General features: G+C 44.7%; 1 protein-coding gene across 2 annotated transcripts in view; it reads right to left on the reverse strand.

Moving 5' to 3' along the window:
• Positions 1-16,295, reverse strand: part of LOC135897258 (uncharacterized) — a 135,768-nt gene that overhangs the window by 10,565 nt on the left and 108,908 nt on the right. For both annotated transcript variants that reach the window (XM_065425852.1, XM_065425858.2), the window contains 2 exons: positions 13,525-13,613; positions 9,550-9,683 (listed from right to left, as the gene is read on the reverse strand). In XM_065425852.1, the coding sequence (XP_065281924.1) occupies positions 9,550-9,683; positions 13,525-13,613 (223 nt within the window). The remainder of the gene's footprint in view (positions 1-9,549; positions 9,684-13,524; positions 13,614-16,295) is intronic.

Genomic DNA, 16,295 nt, shown 5'->3' on the forward strand with positions numbered 1-16,295 from the left:
AGTGTGCATGAGGATGCCAACAAAGTGTAGTTAACTAATGTGACTAAGTTTGCCCCCTCAGCAGGGATGTAATGTACTCTCACTCCAGTCAGCAAGGTAGGTACTTTATACAAAGAGAGCGAGTTAGAGAGAGAGAGAGAGAAATAACTTTTATTTATATAGCCGGCAGATTCGTGGGGGGGGGCCAACCCCGCCTAGATGGCGGCCAGAAGCCCTTGAGCTCTAGCGGCATCCTCGGCCTGCTGGACAGCCAAAAGTTGGCCTTCGGGGGCCGAGCTGAGCAACACGGTCTCCCACTGCTTCCGATCCTGAATTTTTTGGCCCTGTCGGGGCACCCGAGGGCAGGCCCAGATAATGTGATCCAGGTCCGCCCTTCCTTGACAAAGTTTACAATTGGCCGAATATTGGTCTGGGTAATAATGATTATAAGTCACCGGATTCGGATATGCATTTGTTTGAAGGAAGCGCCATGCCACCGCCTGCTGCTTATTAAGTGATGGGTGTGCGGGAGGGAAACGCACCCTCCCCAATCTGTAATGATTAGTTATCTCCCTGTAGCCAACCATCCGGTCCCGTCAGCCCCAACCGCGGTGCCCCGGTGGCTCGGTTTGTGAGTCCTCGAGCCACGGTGTCGGCCGCCTCATTGCCGGGGAGAGAGGAGTGCGCAGGCGCCCAGATGATATGAACAACCCGCTCACCGCGAAAGTTTGCCAGGATACGTTGCGAATCCGGCGAGATGCGCCCCTTTGCGTAATTTAAAATGGCGGTTTTAGAATCACTGACTATTATCGCGGCCAGTGTGGAAGCCATTGCGAGAGCAATGGCCGATTCCTCAGCCACCTCGGCTCTGTTAGTTTTAATAGATCCGCTGACCTTACGCTCATCTTCCAAGTTCACTGCAACGATACACATATTCTGAGTAGTCGTGTACTCTGCCGCGTCGACGTACACCACGTCCTGAGAGCGTTGGAATCTCCTCTGTATAGCCCTTGCCCTTTCCTCCCGCCTTTCCCTGTGGTGTTTGGGATGCATATTTTTGGGTAGCGGTGGGATAATAAGCTGCTTCCTTTTGTCGTGGGGAATGTCTACTTTAGTACCACACTGTGATGCGTTACTCTAAGCTTGTTTAGTAGGTGTCTGCCAGTTGGTGTTTGTGAGAGTCTTTCATATTGCGCTATCATATGGGCTTCTATGAGCTCTTCGAGCGTGTTGTAGACACCTAAGTCTAGGAGCCTGTCATTCGATGTGTTTATCGGCAAACCTATGGCTTGTTTGAATGATCGTCTAATGATGCCGTCGATTTTTGTCTTTTCTGCTACTTGGAGATTTAGGTAAGGGGTTACATATACTATGCGGCTGATGACAAAAGCCTGGACTAGTCGTACCAGATTGTTCTCTTTCATCCCATAATGGCGATTAGCTATTCTCTTAATTAGTCTCATTGTTTGTTGTGCGCTGTTTTCTAGTATTCTGATTGTTTCCCTGTTGTGACCGTTCGCTGATACGTGGAGTCCGAGGACTCTAATGCTGTCGACAATAGGTATTTGGTTGCCATTTACAAAAAGCGTGATGTTTGGTTTATCCGTAGAACTCTTATGGCCCCTGCGTGTCGGTCGGTATAGAAGTAATTCTGATTTTTGCGGCGAGCATCTGAATCCTTTATCCACGACATATTTCTCAACCGTATGTATGGCTGTTTGGAGGATTTCCTCAATCTGCCCATCACTTCCACCTGTTACCCAAAGGGTGATATCATCGGCGTACAGGCTATGCTGTAATCCTTCTATTTTTTCTAGTTCTGCTGGCAGGCCAATCATAGCTACATTGAAAAGAAAGGGAGATAAGACTGATCCTTGTGGTGTGCCCCGGCTTCCAAGTTTTATCTCTTTGGATTTTACTTCACCGATTGTGATTTGCGCAACACGGTCAGAGAGAAAGTCTTTAACATACGCGTGGGTTCGTTGGCCCACTCCTAGGCCTTGTAAGTTTTCTAAAATAGCCCTGTGGGTGATATTATCAAAGGCCTTCGTAAGATCAAGACCAAGGATAGCTTTTGTATCTAGTGTTTGAGGTCCCGCGTCTATTATTTGGTGTTTGATTTGCAACATAATGTCTTCTGTAGACAGTTTTGGTCTAAACCCAATCATGGTGTGCGGGAAAAGGCCGTTATCTTCCATGTAATTAGTTAGACGTGTGAGGATGACGTGCTCCATGAGCTTGCCAGCACACGACGTTAACGATATAGGCCTGAGATTCTCAAGTTGAAGTTTCTTTCCCGGCTTTGGAATCATTATAACCCGGGCGGTTTTCCATTGACGTGGAATATTACCCTGTTCCCAGCAGGTGTTAATATACTTGGTGAGGGCTGAGAAAGATTTACCATCGAGATTTCTCAGGATCTTGTTGGTGATTCCATCCGGGCCTGGCGTGGATTTCGTGTTGAGCCTGATGAGTTCCGCTCGAACTTCAGCCTCGGTTATGGGGCTGTCAAGATACGGGTTTTCCTTACCAGTATACGGATGTTGCTGTTTTTTGGTTGTATTTCCTACGTATAGCCTTTGTAGTTCCTGTAAAAGTTCTTCTTCCGTGCCTTTGTATCTGTGAATTATTTTGTACAGGCAGTGTCGTTGTGTGGACTTGCTGTTTTCCGGGTCTAAAAGATAACGCAGAAGATTCCAGGTTTTAGGTAGCCCTATCTGTCTCTCCATGGCGTTGCACGTGGCCTCCCAATTTTGACGGCTTAATCTATTCGCATAGTCCTCTATTTCCTTATTGAGCATGGCGATTTTCCTTCTCAAGTTTCTATTAAGTTTTTGCTGCTTCCAGCATTTCTGCATGCTGCTTTTTGCCTCCCACATATGTACAAGTTTGCTGTCCGCCTCCTCTATCCCTGCTTTTTCCGGAATAGTCTTAGTGGCTCGTATCACACTTTGATGAAGTTTTTTAGTCCAAATATCGATGTCATGTATGACCTCATCAGCTTCCTCCTCCCAGATTTTGCGGAAGAAGTCCCATTCGGCAATTGTTATTTTCCTGCCTTTCTTTCTGCCTTTCGTGATGGGCCTGCGTGTACAGTTGTTGCTACAATGAAGTGATCACTACCCAGATTTTCTTGTGTGTTTATCCATTTTGCATCAGGTGTGTTCTTTGTAAAAGTTAGGTCTGGTGTGGTGTCATTGCTGACACTGTTACCCATTCTAGTGGGTGCCTGTGGATCCGTTACGAGAGTGAGACCTTCCTGCTGAGCGTCTAGCCATAGATTACGACCCTTGACGTTCTTCAAACGGTATCCCCAAGCCGCGTGGGGTGCATTAAAGTCCCCTACAATTACCATTGCATTTCTTTCTGCTAACTTTAAGGTTTACGAAAAAGCGGGCCGAATCTCATCTTGTGTCGAGGGCTACTGTATACATTTAAAATGAAAAGGCTTCCTTCTCCCTTGCGCGTGGGAATGATTTCAATCAGGACGTGGTCTACACCGGTCACGTCAGTGGTGTGTTCTATGACCGTAAGGTTTCTATGTACGAGAGTTGTAACAGACGCCTTCCCGTCGGAAGCACCGTATGCTTTGTATCCGGATAATTTAGCCAGTCCCCCCGTTTCTTGCAGTGCGATGACGTCTGGGGCCTCCTTGCTACTTAGGAACTTTTGTAGGTGTCCCCGTTTCCGGCGATATCCGCGACAGTTCCATTGCCATATTATGTATCTATTACGCAGAGCCATGTTTAATTGTTTGATTCTCCCCGGTGACTTTACTGGTTTCTGTCACTACGCGTCGATGATATGGTTTGGTGGTCGCTTTTACCGGTCCCACTCCCGCAGGCCTCAAGTCCTTTTGCGCGTTTTCAATGACTGTTAATCTGGATTCAAGGCCTTCTATTCTTTGTATAATTTCCACGAACTGCGCCTGTAACCCGGCGAATTGTTGTTGTAGCGTCTAAGTTAACTCCACAAACATTCCCTCTACTTGCTTTTCTAACTGCGTTGAGACGCTGCTTTGTGTGTCTGGCGCGTCTTCGGCTTTTCTTTTGTGGGGCGGCGTCTCTGTCATTTGCGCGAGAGCGGGCGTTGACTCGCGGCTAGGCATCTGTGCCGTACTGGCGGTAGGCGTGTGACTTGGCTTGTGTGTCCTATTCTGCTGAAGCCTAGCGTTTTCTTGCTTTAATTGTTGAATTTCCTCCCTCTGCTTAGCATTTTCACAAGTAATTTGCGCTAGTAATTTTCTAATTTGAATCATTTCCTGCTCCAGGGCGGACCCTTCTATTTTAGGTGTTATATAAGACAGAGAAGCAGCGCCGGAGACCGTGTCTGCCCAGCTCACCTGCGTTTTGTTGCCGTCGTACCCGCCAGAGCCCTCCGGGGTTCCGTGTAGTGGGGATCCTCTCGATCTCAATTCAGACCTGGGCCGGGACCTGGACCGGGACTTGGAGTTGCACTGGCCGCCACCGCCTCCACCGGGAAGTCTTGGGAAGGAACTAGAGCGGCTCCTGTCGCGGTGTCTGCTGCCGTGGCTGTTGGTCCATGTCGAACCCTTGTGCGATTCGGTGCTGCCCGACCGCTCCCTGGACCGACTTGGGCGCTTGTCCGCCATAGCTTTCTGCGGTGGATGTTCATTTCGTTGTTGTTGTTGTTGTTGTTTCCACTGCCTCTTTCTGAGAAGATATGGGGTCTTGAACCGTTCACGGCACTTTTTGTCTCCTGTGAGGTGTCCCGTCCCACACATGAAGCATCTTGGCTCGCACTGATGATCTTCGGGTGGATTCAGAGTTCCGCACCTGCGACATTTCTTGCTGTTCGGTGTCGGGCAGACATCCGCTCGGTGGCCGAGGCGGCCACAGGTGGTACATGTTTCATACTGCTTACGATATAGTAGGCATCGGTATTCAGCTCCGCAGTAGTACACGTAGTGTGGTACGTACGTACCTTCAAACACTATCACAACCGAATCGGTGCATCCCATGAGTCTTGCGTGTAGTATAGTCAGGTTTCTGCAGTTCACCAGGCTTCTTTCAACGTCTTCAGACGTGTCGTATTCTGGTATACCGTGTATGACTCCCTTGGAGGTGTTCTCCGGCACAGTATTGTAAGCGGCCGTACTGTAGGTGTTCGATCCAAGTTGGATTTCCCGTATCTGGCTGTAGTGTTTCGCATTCTCCAGTTTCGGCGTGCTCATGATCATGGTGTTTTGTCTTGGATTGATGCGTGGGGTATCTTCTCCGGCATTTTCTGGTGTCAATGCGGCTGCCAGCAGATGCCATCCTTTATGTACGCAATGCGTTGTTGCACCATGTCGAGCCCACCTCTCGGGCGGATCACGACCTTGTAGTCATCCTCCGGTAGCTGCGGTTGCCTCGGGGCCATTAGAATTCGTGCGTTCGTGGTTTTCCACGCCGTTGAAACCGGCGAGTCTCCGATGTTCTTGGATCGTTCATAGAGGTCTGGGCGTCTCTTGGCATTACTGCGGCGTTCGTGAGCCGCAATCCAGCCCTGGTCGTCATATTCTTCCGGGGAAATTGTCTCCCCTTCCACATCTACGACGTCCATCCTCACGTCTCGTGGCGAAGCGGGGGCCCGCCCGCACCCGAGTCAGGCGGCGTTCCCGCCGAAGTGGTGGGAACAGTGGCGTCGTAGACCCAGCTAGTTAGGGTTAGCCAGGCCGCTGGCGTGGCAGTGTATTAAAACTGCCTTTGTGGCTAAAAAAATCGCCCACCTGGGATAATCCTGATGTCTTCGTAGTCCGTCGACCTTCCTGTGTTAGGTGTGGTAGTTCTAGACTCGAGAACTGCCTTTTTCCGCCACAATCAGGGAAAGTTTTCGGAGATTTTGGCACAATTGTGCAATTTATTTTGATACTGGAAGGCGGAACACTCACATGAAGCAGATGCAAAAACACAAAAACTTAAAACTGCAAGATCTGCTGTACATTATATTGCAGAGTCAATACTTCTCAAAATTAACTGGAGGCAATTAAGGAAAATAGTCATTCCGTATATGAAGTCATATGCATGCAGAACTGTACGGAAGTACTTGAATCACATTTTTGATTTTAGAAATTGAGAAAATTGGCATGTATTAATCCTCCTAGCCATCTGCCAACGAAATATGTTCATGGCTGACACTGCATTACTGACGATGATTCATTTGTCAATTGTGATAAGTGTTTTTAAATTATAACCTTCCAATTATTGGTAATACATGCACAATTTAAATTTTTGTACACACCAAAGTGCCATTTCAAAACAAAAGTTCTCGCTGTACAGTAAAACCTCATTAATACTCAGTTAGCAGGGAACGGTGATCAGGTAAACACTGTGTGACGTACTAATTAAGAGACAGCGGCGGATGAGCAGCTATAAACTGACCAGCCAAGAAAAATTTGTTAATTCTCACTCAAACCCACATGCAGACAAGTTTTACTTGCAAGCAGGCAACAGAAAACTAATTTTCACTTGCCGCCATAGCGGCCTTGTAGCGACTACAGCATCCTCAAACAGCAAGGCCATGAGCCAGTTGCAAATGACACAACATTTTGCCATTTGCAAGCTTGTACATGTTGAAATATGAAGTAAATACCATGCACTAACCATTAGGTTTGCGTTAAGCGACTATGGCTTAAAGGGCCCCTCAGTAGGTCTGGCCATATTGAGCTGACAAGCACAGAGCATACAATGCGCTAAAATGATTGTGCCTGTAAAGTATTACATCGCTAAGCACCGCGGAAAGATTTGAAATTTCAAACCAAATGCCGTTTGCTCTTCTCCTCGTGGCTGCCAAGTTCCAAGTCAGAGGGTGACATACAAGCGCTAGTGCGCCTATGTCCACGTGTTTGTGCTGCAACGTCGCTCGTGGCGACACGTGACTTCCAGAATTATTCAAGGCAACATCTGTTATTTGTGTAATATGTTGCTTGAATAGGCGAATTAAAGCTTAGAGCAATAATAAAACACACAAACCGAACGTCAGCTTTAATTTGTTTTACTTTGCATCACAGCAAGAGAGATGTGCCGTATTTACTTGATTCTAACGAGCCCTCAACTGTAATACGCACCTGTTTGCCATGACCTAAAGAAAGTCCTTTACAGTACCGCGCACCTTATTCTTTCATACAGAAATATAACTTTCTCTAATTTGGAAAAAAAACAAAGATTTACTCCCAATGCACCAACATTGCGATAAATAAGAAGAAAAGTCAGTTTCGCCCGACAGGTGAAGCATCGATTACAACAGCAAATTAGTAGACAGCTGTACTAAAAGTAAGGACAGCAGTTTTATTGGCCGTATAAACTTTTAAACATTCGCTTACTAACCAAATTAACAGGCATGGTGTCACATGTGCACAAGCAAACATAAATACGTCTCACTCAATGACCGCGGATTTATCAAAACGCTGGAGTGAGGAAGTGTGGTAGCAGGAGTGAGGGAATTGATCTTTGTGCGGCCTCTTGCTTTAACGTGAACTAAGCGGCGAGAACACAGCGCGGTGCACCTAGGTCCATAGGCTGTCTCCATCGGAGATCGCTTTCAAGACAAAGGCCGCATGGCCGCACTGTACGTAGCAGCCGCCAGTGTAGAACGCCTCTAATGTTTGTGCCAGTCCCGCATGCAAGTTTCGGGAACTCTGAATGCTCGTGATGCGGTCCGATTTCTTTCCTTTCATGATGATCACTTTCCTTTTAATTGTGGCATCATCATGGACTCGGCATTGCTTTGCAGTGAACACTTCCATGCTGACAGAGCAAATGCAGAAGAAGGGAAGACCGGGAAGACAGACGGTGCACTAAACTAAGTCAAAGGAAGCATTGCGTAAGCACACATACCACACAGGGAGGAAGCTACGGTAGCTAGACTTGAAGTGCTTGCAAGGCGGCCATGTTGAAATGCAGATGGTGATATGGTAATGCAGATTTAGGGTTGTACTTGATTCTAAGGTGTATGCAATTTTTGGACCCACTTCATAGGTGCGTGTTAGATTCGAGTAAGTACGGTACTTCCGTTTTGTCTGCTTGTTCCCACATTGTGCAGTTGCATGTGCAGACACCGAAACTATGTCATTTTCTACAGTGTTCCAGCGTGGGATCCTGCTCTGTGATCCACTTGTGTCTGCCTTGGTATTCGTGTAGCACTGACTTATACCACTAGTCGGGTGTTTTTGTGCACAGCGTGCAAAATTGTGCGCAGCACGAAATGAGACAATCACAACAGCTCACGTGTGATGCCATCAGAGGAAGTGCACAAAAAAAAAGAAAAAAAAGAAAGAAATTAAAAACAGAAAAAAAGTAGTAAGCGAGGGGGGGAAAAAAAAAACTGACATATGCATCACGCGATCCTCGGGCTCCGGCACGGGAGAACACAGGGAAGGAATTTCGCTGGTGGAGGCTAGACTGGGCAAGTGGAGAGAATGTCTATGTTTGCAGTGATCCTCGTCGCCAGTTTGTTGTAGCTTCGACGGGGAGGCCCGTCGAAGCTAAGGGTTACGTCATGAGGCCTAAACGGCCGGCGCGCACAGCGCCGCAAGAAAGAGCCGGACTGCTTCAGTCGGAGACCAGACAAAGAATGAATGTTTATTTCTGAGAAGGCAACTTACAGGAGGCAACTTACAGCGTTTGGCGCTGAGTGGCGCCCTGATGTAAAGACCCAAAACCGAAACCAGAAGTTACGGATACCACACTCACCTCCTGAAATCATGGGTTCACGGCACTGAAATATTGCTATCTTGGCTATTAATACGCCATTTTGAAAAATGTTTGGGGCAGAACATTCCCTAGAGGACACGTAACAACTTCCAGCATATAACCAAAGTTTGCTGTGTGGCCTGGTGAGGGGCCTTTTAAGTGGTCAGCCCATACATTAGGTGCAATGACGACAAGGCAGGGGATTCATCGCGACTATATTTAAACTGGAATTACTTATTAGGCAGGTACATAGTAACAAGGTTTTACTGTACTTATTTATTGTCTTTTTGTTTAGTTGTGAAGGCTAAGAAGTTGTGCTACCTTGTTTTATAAATTGTTTTGCCCCCTTATGTAATGCCTACTGGAGTGATGATGTACTTGAATAAACAAATCTAACATTGTATCTTCATAGACACAAAACATCCATAGCATGCATTTCGAATACTGCAATGACAAAAAACTGTGGATGCAGCATCGATATGTTGGCCCTGTTTCATCATCTCTGTATTAAGGTAGGAAAAAAAGCTGTTTTTTGTTTCACAAACAGGATAGGGTCCCTTTGTCCATGTACAGTGCACGAAGGTGCTGCTTTCAGCATATAACAGTAATATTTTTTTCAGGTTCCTAATGTGATGGAGGTGAGGTATAGGGGAAAGGTATACTGTATTTGCAGAATACTTACCATGAAAGACAGAACAAGAGGGCTAAAGTGCCATGGCAAACATCACACACAATCGTCATCGCTCTGTTGAGCACTGCATTCACCTGTGTACGGAACGCTCTGTAGCCTACCAGTTGGTATTAAGAACTGAACTGAAACGTGACAATGTTCCTGGGCAGATTTTTGCATCTCAAGAAGTGTTAAAATGTCACATACCTGAGGTTTCAGCATCCTCATTTGTCAGCTGGCAAATTATAGCGTTAAGCTCCATCTCTCGTTTCTTGGAAGCCTTCTCCCGAAGCTTGTACTGGGACGCCCACTCTTGATTTGCTTTTTTGTATTTTTCCATGCTGCAAGAAAACCACACCCATTGGCAGATTATTACTACGCAGTAGTAGTGTGACTGAAGAGCAGTGTCAACTCAATGGTAGTGTACAGTTAAAAAAAAAAAAGGCACTCGTATACTTCTAATGCATTTCTCACAATGTTAAATGTTACTCAAAATGAGGTCAATCCCTCATGGAAGCAGCAGGACCTGCAACCTACGAAATAAAATAATAGAAGAAAAAAAAGTAAGGAAAAAGAAGGCTGATTTTTATTTATGACATACACTTCCCTTTTGCAGGATGGAGTAGACAGCCATGTAAGAAGGCCTGCTTTGAAAAGAAAACCAATTTTTCATGAAGACAATACAGCAGGGATGATGCCTTATTTTTTATTTTTCAGCAATACACTTTTAGAAAATAGCAGTGAGGTGATCAGAGGTGGGTCACTAACCCATGAAATTTACCTAACGAAGTAAACTAATAAATTACATTACGGTACATCCTCCAACAGCTAAGTTATGCCAGTCAGTGCTCAAGCACATCCAGTTAGTGGGAATCTCGAGTAGGGTGTCTAACCAAACAAAGTACCGGTTCGGTAAGGGTTCAGTGTGCTCCGATTTTGTTCCAGTTCAGTATCGGATTGGTGAAATAAAATTTTATGACGGTTCGCAATCTGGTTCGCAACATTTAATCGGTTCACAAACCGATTCGGCACAGTAAATTTTACCCTGTCCTATGATGACAGCATGCTACAGAGTGCTATTGACGTATCTGTATGGTGAATGTGCATGTTTTGTGTGAAGGTGGAAGGAGTGGGCTTCCTGGCCCATGGCTGCTGTAGAAATTTATAGAGGCATTCGAATAGTGAAATTTTCTAATCTAATTGAATGTTCAAAAAAATCTAACGTCGAATATAGAATCATATATAGAATGGAATATCAAACACTCACAATTCCTAGAAAAAAGTGAAATAAAAAGATTGGTGAAGTCTGTTTAGAAACAAAAAGGTTGTTTACATTATTTGATACATGTACACAAGATGTGGTACTATAAGATACCTGATGTACAATGAAAATAAATGTAATGCAAAAGAGTAAGGGCATGTCCCAGATGCCTCAAGTAGACTGTAGTGCTTGTTGAAAGAGGTAAAGGAAATACTACAGCTCGGTGCATCGTTTTGAAGGAATACAAACATGTTGCAATGGGTCATATAATACATTGCTTTGTCCAAATCAAGACAGAGAATTTATAGCCTGCCTAATACGTGACATGCTTACTCGGCGGCTGGTAACTATTGTACATAGGTGACCTCCTCTGTGTGCTTGCTCAGGAACTCAATCACCACGATCAACGCTACGTGAACTGAGGGGACAACAAAAGCAGCGCGTGTGGAAAGCATGGAAGGATGTGTGAAGATTGGGTTGATCAGCAACCAGGGGGCACGCTTATTGCATTGAATACGCCAGTTCAGTGTTTACGGACGCAGTTTTGTGCAGTTTGGACTATATCACCCACATGCAAGTACACAGACTAACCCGGCACGCGTGATCACGGTAGTTGCTGGTTGGTCTACCGCAGACCCGAACGCCGCTTTAGCAGCCGTCAATCTAACCTGTATGCATGATTTTGTGGCCAATCACTGATGAGCCACCTGTAGGAACATATTAGCAACAAGCTTTCCACGACTGTTTTTGAGGGCCGTTATCACAGTGGCCGGTGGCAAATTTTTGTCACGGCAATATCATCGGCCATACTGTCCAGCCCGTTAGGCCTGATTGGGCCTGCGACGTCAAGTGTCGGGAGGCACATGTCAACTGAACATGTCGCGGGTCTCTCGATTTGAGAGCTTGACCTTTACCGTCGGCACCAAGTGACGTGATGTGCATTCCACGCAGATTAGCCTGAACTAGCCGTTCATTACACACAAAAGCCACCAGCGATAAAGATGGAAAGCCCTTCCTGTGTTTTGGAAGAAAATCGGAGAGCAATACTTTCTGAGCAACAGAAGATCTCCATTATGCTCACTATGGCCTACTATTAAATTGAAAACCTCATTGGTATTTACAGCAACTTTGCCAATGTTTCTTCAGCTTCAGAGGTAAAAAAAACACTTAATTCTATTTGACAGTAGTCGCAAAACTTCATTTAGAAAAAAAAAAATGGTGCGACAGACATTCGATCCATAAAAATATTTTCCACACTTTCTTATATGAACCGAGTTATCAGTGCTGCCATACTAATTTGGTGTTCCCTTTATAATAGCAGAGCATACTATACACCTCAATCCATAGGTACCTAAGTTATTGATAGCTAGCAAGCTTCTTGTTAAGTAATGTGATTAGCTGCCAGAGCAGGTGCACTTTGGTCTTTGCACAATATTTGGAAGCATAAAGGTTTCTGAGAAATTTTCTGATGTTCAATTCAATATTCAGTTTTGTTTTCTTGATTCAATTCAATATTCAATTCGAAATTTACTATTTGGTATTCGCACACCCCTAGTTTTCTCTTATAGTATTCAAATGGAACTAAGAATTGGCCTTGAGGATGCAGCATAGATCTGGGCTGGATCCCCCCCCCCCCCTTTTTTGCCCACTTTTTGTATGCTTTGCTTTGTCGAAGGGTGTCCACATTCACACTATATTATATAAATTACACCTGCAAACTTCTAGTTTGCAACAATGAAAGAAGCCAACAATTGACATCTCACTCAGTATTTTTTTTTTTAAATGAAAGCAGGTGAGGACATTAATGTTTCTGAACGATGAACAAGGACAGTATGTGCTAAATACCAGAATAGTCTTGCTGCACGAGCAACAGTATCTTGCACTGACTAAGCATGGACCAAAAAGTCAAAATCCTGCATATTGTACCCCAGGAAAGATTTGAAAAATCAAAGTCTTTTAATCTGCTTGGCGACTACAAATGTTCATTGAACCATGGCACACAACAAAAAGCATATGTTCCTTTCCATTAAGTACCAGTATTGCCGTCATTGCAGCACAGTGTGATGGTGACGGAACTAATATCAGCGACTGCAGTGTTATAGTTACAAGAAACCATACTGATGAACTAGGTTTTCCTATTTTCCCTACTCGAGAACACCATTGCTCTTGCTATCTGTGTGTCCTGGCATGTGCATTTTACAGTTTATCTAGTAATAGTAGCAAGCCGACCTATAACAGCCGAGTCGGGAGCTTCAACAGAAACAGTTATTCAGCAGAGCTCATGAAACAAAGTTTCAGCTGTGAGACAGAACTGGCATGGCCGAGTTCAGAAGTGCGAGCGTCTCTCCATATGCGCAGTGGGAGGCGATCCTCCGTCGCTCCGAGCCTCAGGTCTGGCTGGCCCTGACATGACGAACACGAGTGGTAGCGACAGCCATTGGGGCCCTGGACTGAGGGCCCCAACCACATAAATCCTTTCACTTTATAATAAAGTTTTTTCTCTCTCTCTCTCTCCCTAGGTCTATACCCATTGTCGCACACAACACAACTCATGAGTTGTAGCAATACGCTAGTGGGGTAGGCCAAATGAAGGAGTTCATATTTTGAAAAACTATGCTATTGAACACCTTATAAATTGAACGATTTTGTGCCGAATTTATAGCAGCTATATTTTTTTCGGTTCAGGTTCAGTTTTGACTAAAATTCCGGTTTAGGTTTGGTTAGGTTAGGTTCTTAAGTTAGCATCAGTTGGACCTGGTCTCAGAGCACAAGAAATTGCATTGGAGTTCAACTCATACTTTATGACAGACTTCCTTGTACAAAAAAGCAGGACAAGACCACGCAAAAGACAAAAGCATTTTGAGACAGTTTTCAGGTTTCAGACAACAGGCATGAGTCAGAAGACTAGAGAAGAAACGTACCGAAGCTGCATGCTCCTCCTTTCCTGATGAAGTTCTTGCATTTCTTGCACACTCCAGATGTCTACCTGGACAGCAACAGATACGCTGACCTAGAAAAAAGGGTAAGGCATAGCCTACCTAAATGATTCTGCAAAATCATACAGGCATGTTCAAGAGGCACGAACAGGACCAAGAAAATTAGCCAAGTCCTCTACGTGTGGGCACATTCTGAAGAAAAATGCAGTAAAATTGCTTAAAGCATAACATTAAAAGAAGAACAGAAGGGCACAAGCAGAATAATTTACGTCATTTCACCAGACAAGTGGAAGAGATGAAATTACACCATGAAAAAGGCTATTAAAAAAAAGTCATGAAATGATAATCAGCTTGAAGAGGCAAGAAAAATTTCAAAAGCATTAACAACAATGGCTAAATGATAGCACGGAGAACAAGAAAAGAAAAAAGACAGGCACACAAAATAGGGCACCAGCTGGCTCGAGTGAAGTCTGCGAGTACCAAAATTCAAATAAGGCTACAATCTATACACAAAGTAGACACACGCTACTTCTCAATGCAAAATACAAACTATCCACCACTTTACAGTGAGGGCTGTTTCTCAGGCCCCTGATTCATGGGATGGGCATGAACAACCACTATCATGCATACCCCCCAGAATACCAAATGCAAACCATGTTAGCTACACGAAGTAGCCACATGCTGAATGCTGGTGATGACTGCAGCTGAAATACAATTCAAAAGTAAGGGTCCTCGAATAGTGAAATTTCCTAATCAAATTGACTAATAATTTTTAAGACATACAATGAATACTGAATCAGACACTGAACATGTTATTTCGAAATAAAAGCTATAAAGGTTACATTGAAACTGTTTAACAAGGAAGAGGTAATTACATTATCTGATACATGTAATGCCCTTTATAACTAGACGTCCGCAATGTAGAGTGCGTAAATGAGGAAGTAAGTGAAAGGTGATCTTATCTGGTGCATCACGACAATGACAGTAGTGAACAAGAGGAACGGCTTATCACCAGATACACGAGAAGTTGTGTTCCTTAAAGGAGATAAGTTTAATACTACAGTACTGCACACTGTCTTAAGTAAATAATAACATATTGGCACTGGCTAATTAATGAAGTGCCTTGCATCTATCAAATTAAAAATTAAATTCTCTGGTTATACGTGTCAAAACCACAATATGATTATGAGGCATGCAGTAGTGGGAGACTCTGGATGAATTTTGATCACCTGGAGTTATTTAACATGCACCAAAAAAACAGTACACAGGCGTTTTTGCATTTTGCCCCCATCAATGTACGGGCGCCACAGCTGGGATTTGATTCTGCACCCTAGGGCTTAGCAGCGCAGCACTAAAGCCACTATGCTACCATGGGTGCCATGCATCTATCGCGACTACAAATTCTTAAGTTGTTTAAAGGCATCACACCTTCATTTAATCACAAGAAATTATTGAACAGAAGTTTATTGCTTCATGCATTCGCTCAAGAAATGGTTCCCCTTCACAACAGGCACTGCTCTCCAGCAGAAAAGTAATCGAGAACAGTCGACCACATGCATCGACCTTTCCCTCCTGTAGTCCATTGTCCTCTTACAGGGCTTCTGCGGAAGTTGTGCGGAAACCATTGACAATGGTTGTCAGCATAAGTGAATATAGCCAAGAGCTTCTAGAAAGCCATTTGCTTTATTAAACAGATGATGCGCTTGAAGGCGTACTTGTTGTAGTAAGGACATTTAGGCAACATTTGTTGTTTAATCGTGTAATTCTGTCAAGAACAGGGCAGTTAATCAGCACATATTTAGTGGCGGTATAGATCGCTATACAGTGCGGTCCACTTATAATGACACCGTATATAACAATATATCAGTACTAATGATGAGTCAAGTGAAGAATACAAACTTATGAATCAGGGCTACGAGAAAAAAAGAAATAGATAATTATGTGTTATGACTGCATGCTGGACACAACGACGAAAATTTTGCCGTCTAGATAGCATTTTCCATGCAGACTGCATTTGAGATTTGCATTGCTAACCACCGTATCGTAGAACATTCCTCCACTTAGCCCTCTACCTCGACTTGAGGAAGTGGATGGCAACACCACCCATCGGCCGATGTGGTCACTGCTCTTCATTGGCGCTCCACGACAATTCTTGAGAAGTGCAGTGTCATTTCCAATCGAGGGGTCACACTGTGCTAAACTGGATTGCATGGAGGAAGAGCTTCGAGTGAAGGGCAGTTTTTGAATACGGGGTTAAGTTCCCCATAAACGAACGATGCCGAGACGGGGCAAAAGGTTTGCCTGCCTGAGTTCATATCAGCCACCATTACTGTACAGTGCATCCCACCCACGCGCAGATTACGAAAGCCATGGAGAGTGAAAGCATTGTGAGTTGGTGCAACACGTCACAATATGACGGAAGCTGCTTTGTGTTCATGTCGTGTGTCGCCCTCGACCGTGCTCCAGTGGCTCTAGCTAAAGCCCCTCCATCCACATGCCACTGCCGCTTTTTCTAAGTAGCGCCAACCTTTCACATGCACTGCTGTTCCCTGATTCGCCGTTCACACCAGTTCCACTACCACAATTTCCACTTCTGAGGTTTCCGTTTCCAGTTGTTCCACTTCCAAGATTTGTTTCCTCAACGTAACGGCAAGACCACTGCAACATGCCGGCAAACTACAGTAGTTTCCGCTTCTGGCCAACTAGAATACTTCAATATCGTATGCACAGTGCACTTGTGTCCCGCTGATAGCAAA

The sequence above is a fragment of the Dermacentor albipictus genome, chromosome 1, assembly GCF_038994185.2.
Source record: "Dermacentor albipictus isolate Rhodes 1998 colony chromosome 1, USDA_Dalb.pri_finalv2, whole genome shotgun sequence".
Classification (NCBI taxonomy): Eukaryota; Metazoa; Arthropoda; class Arachnida; order Ixodida; family Ixodidae; genus Dermacentor; species Dermacentor albipictus.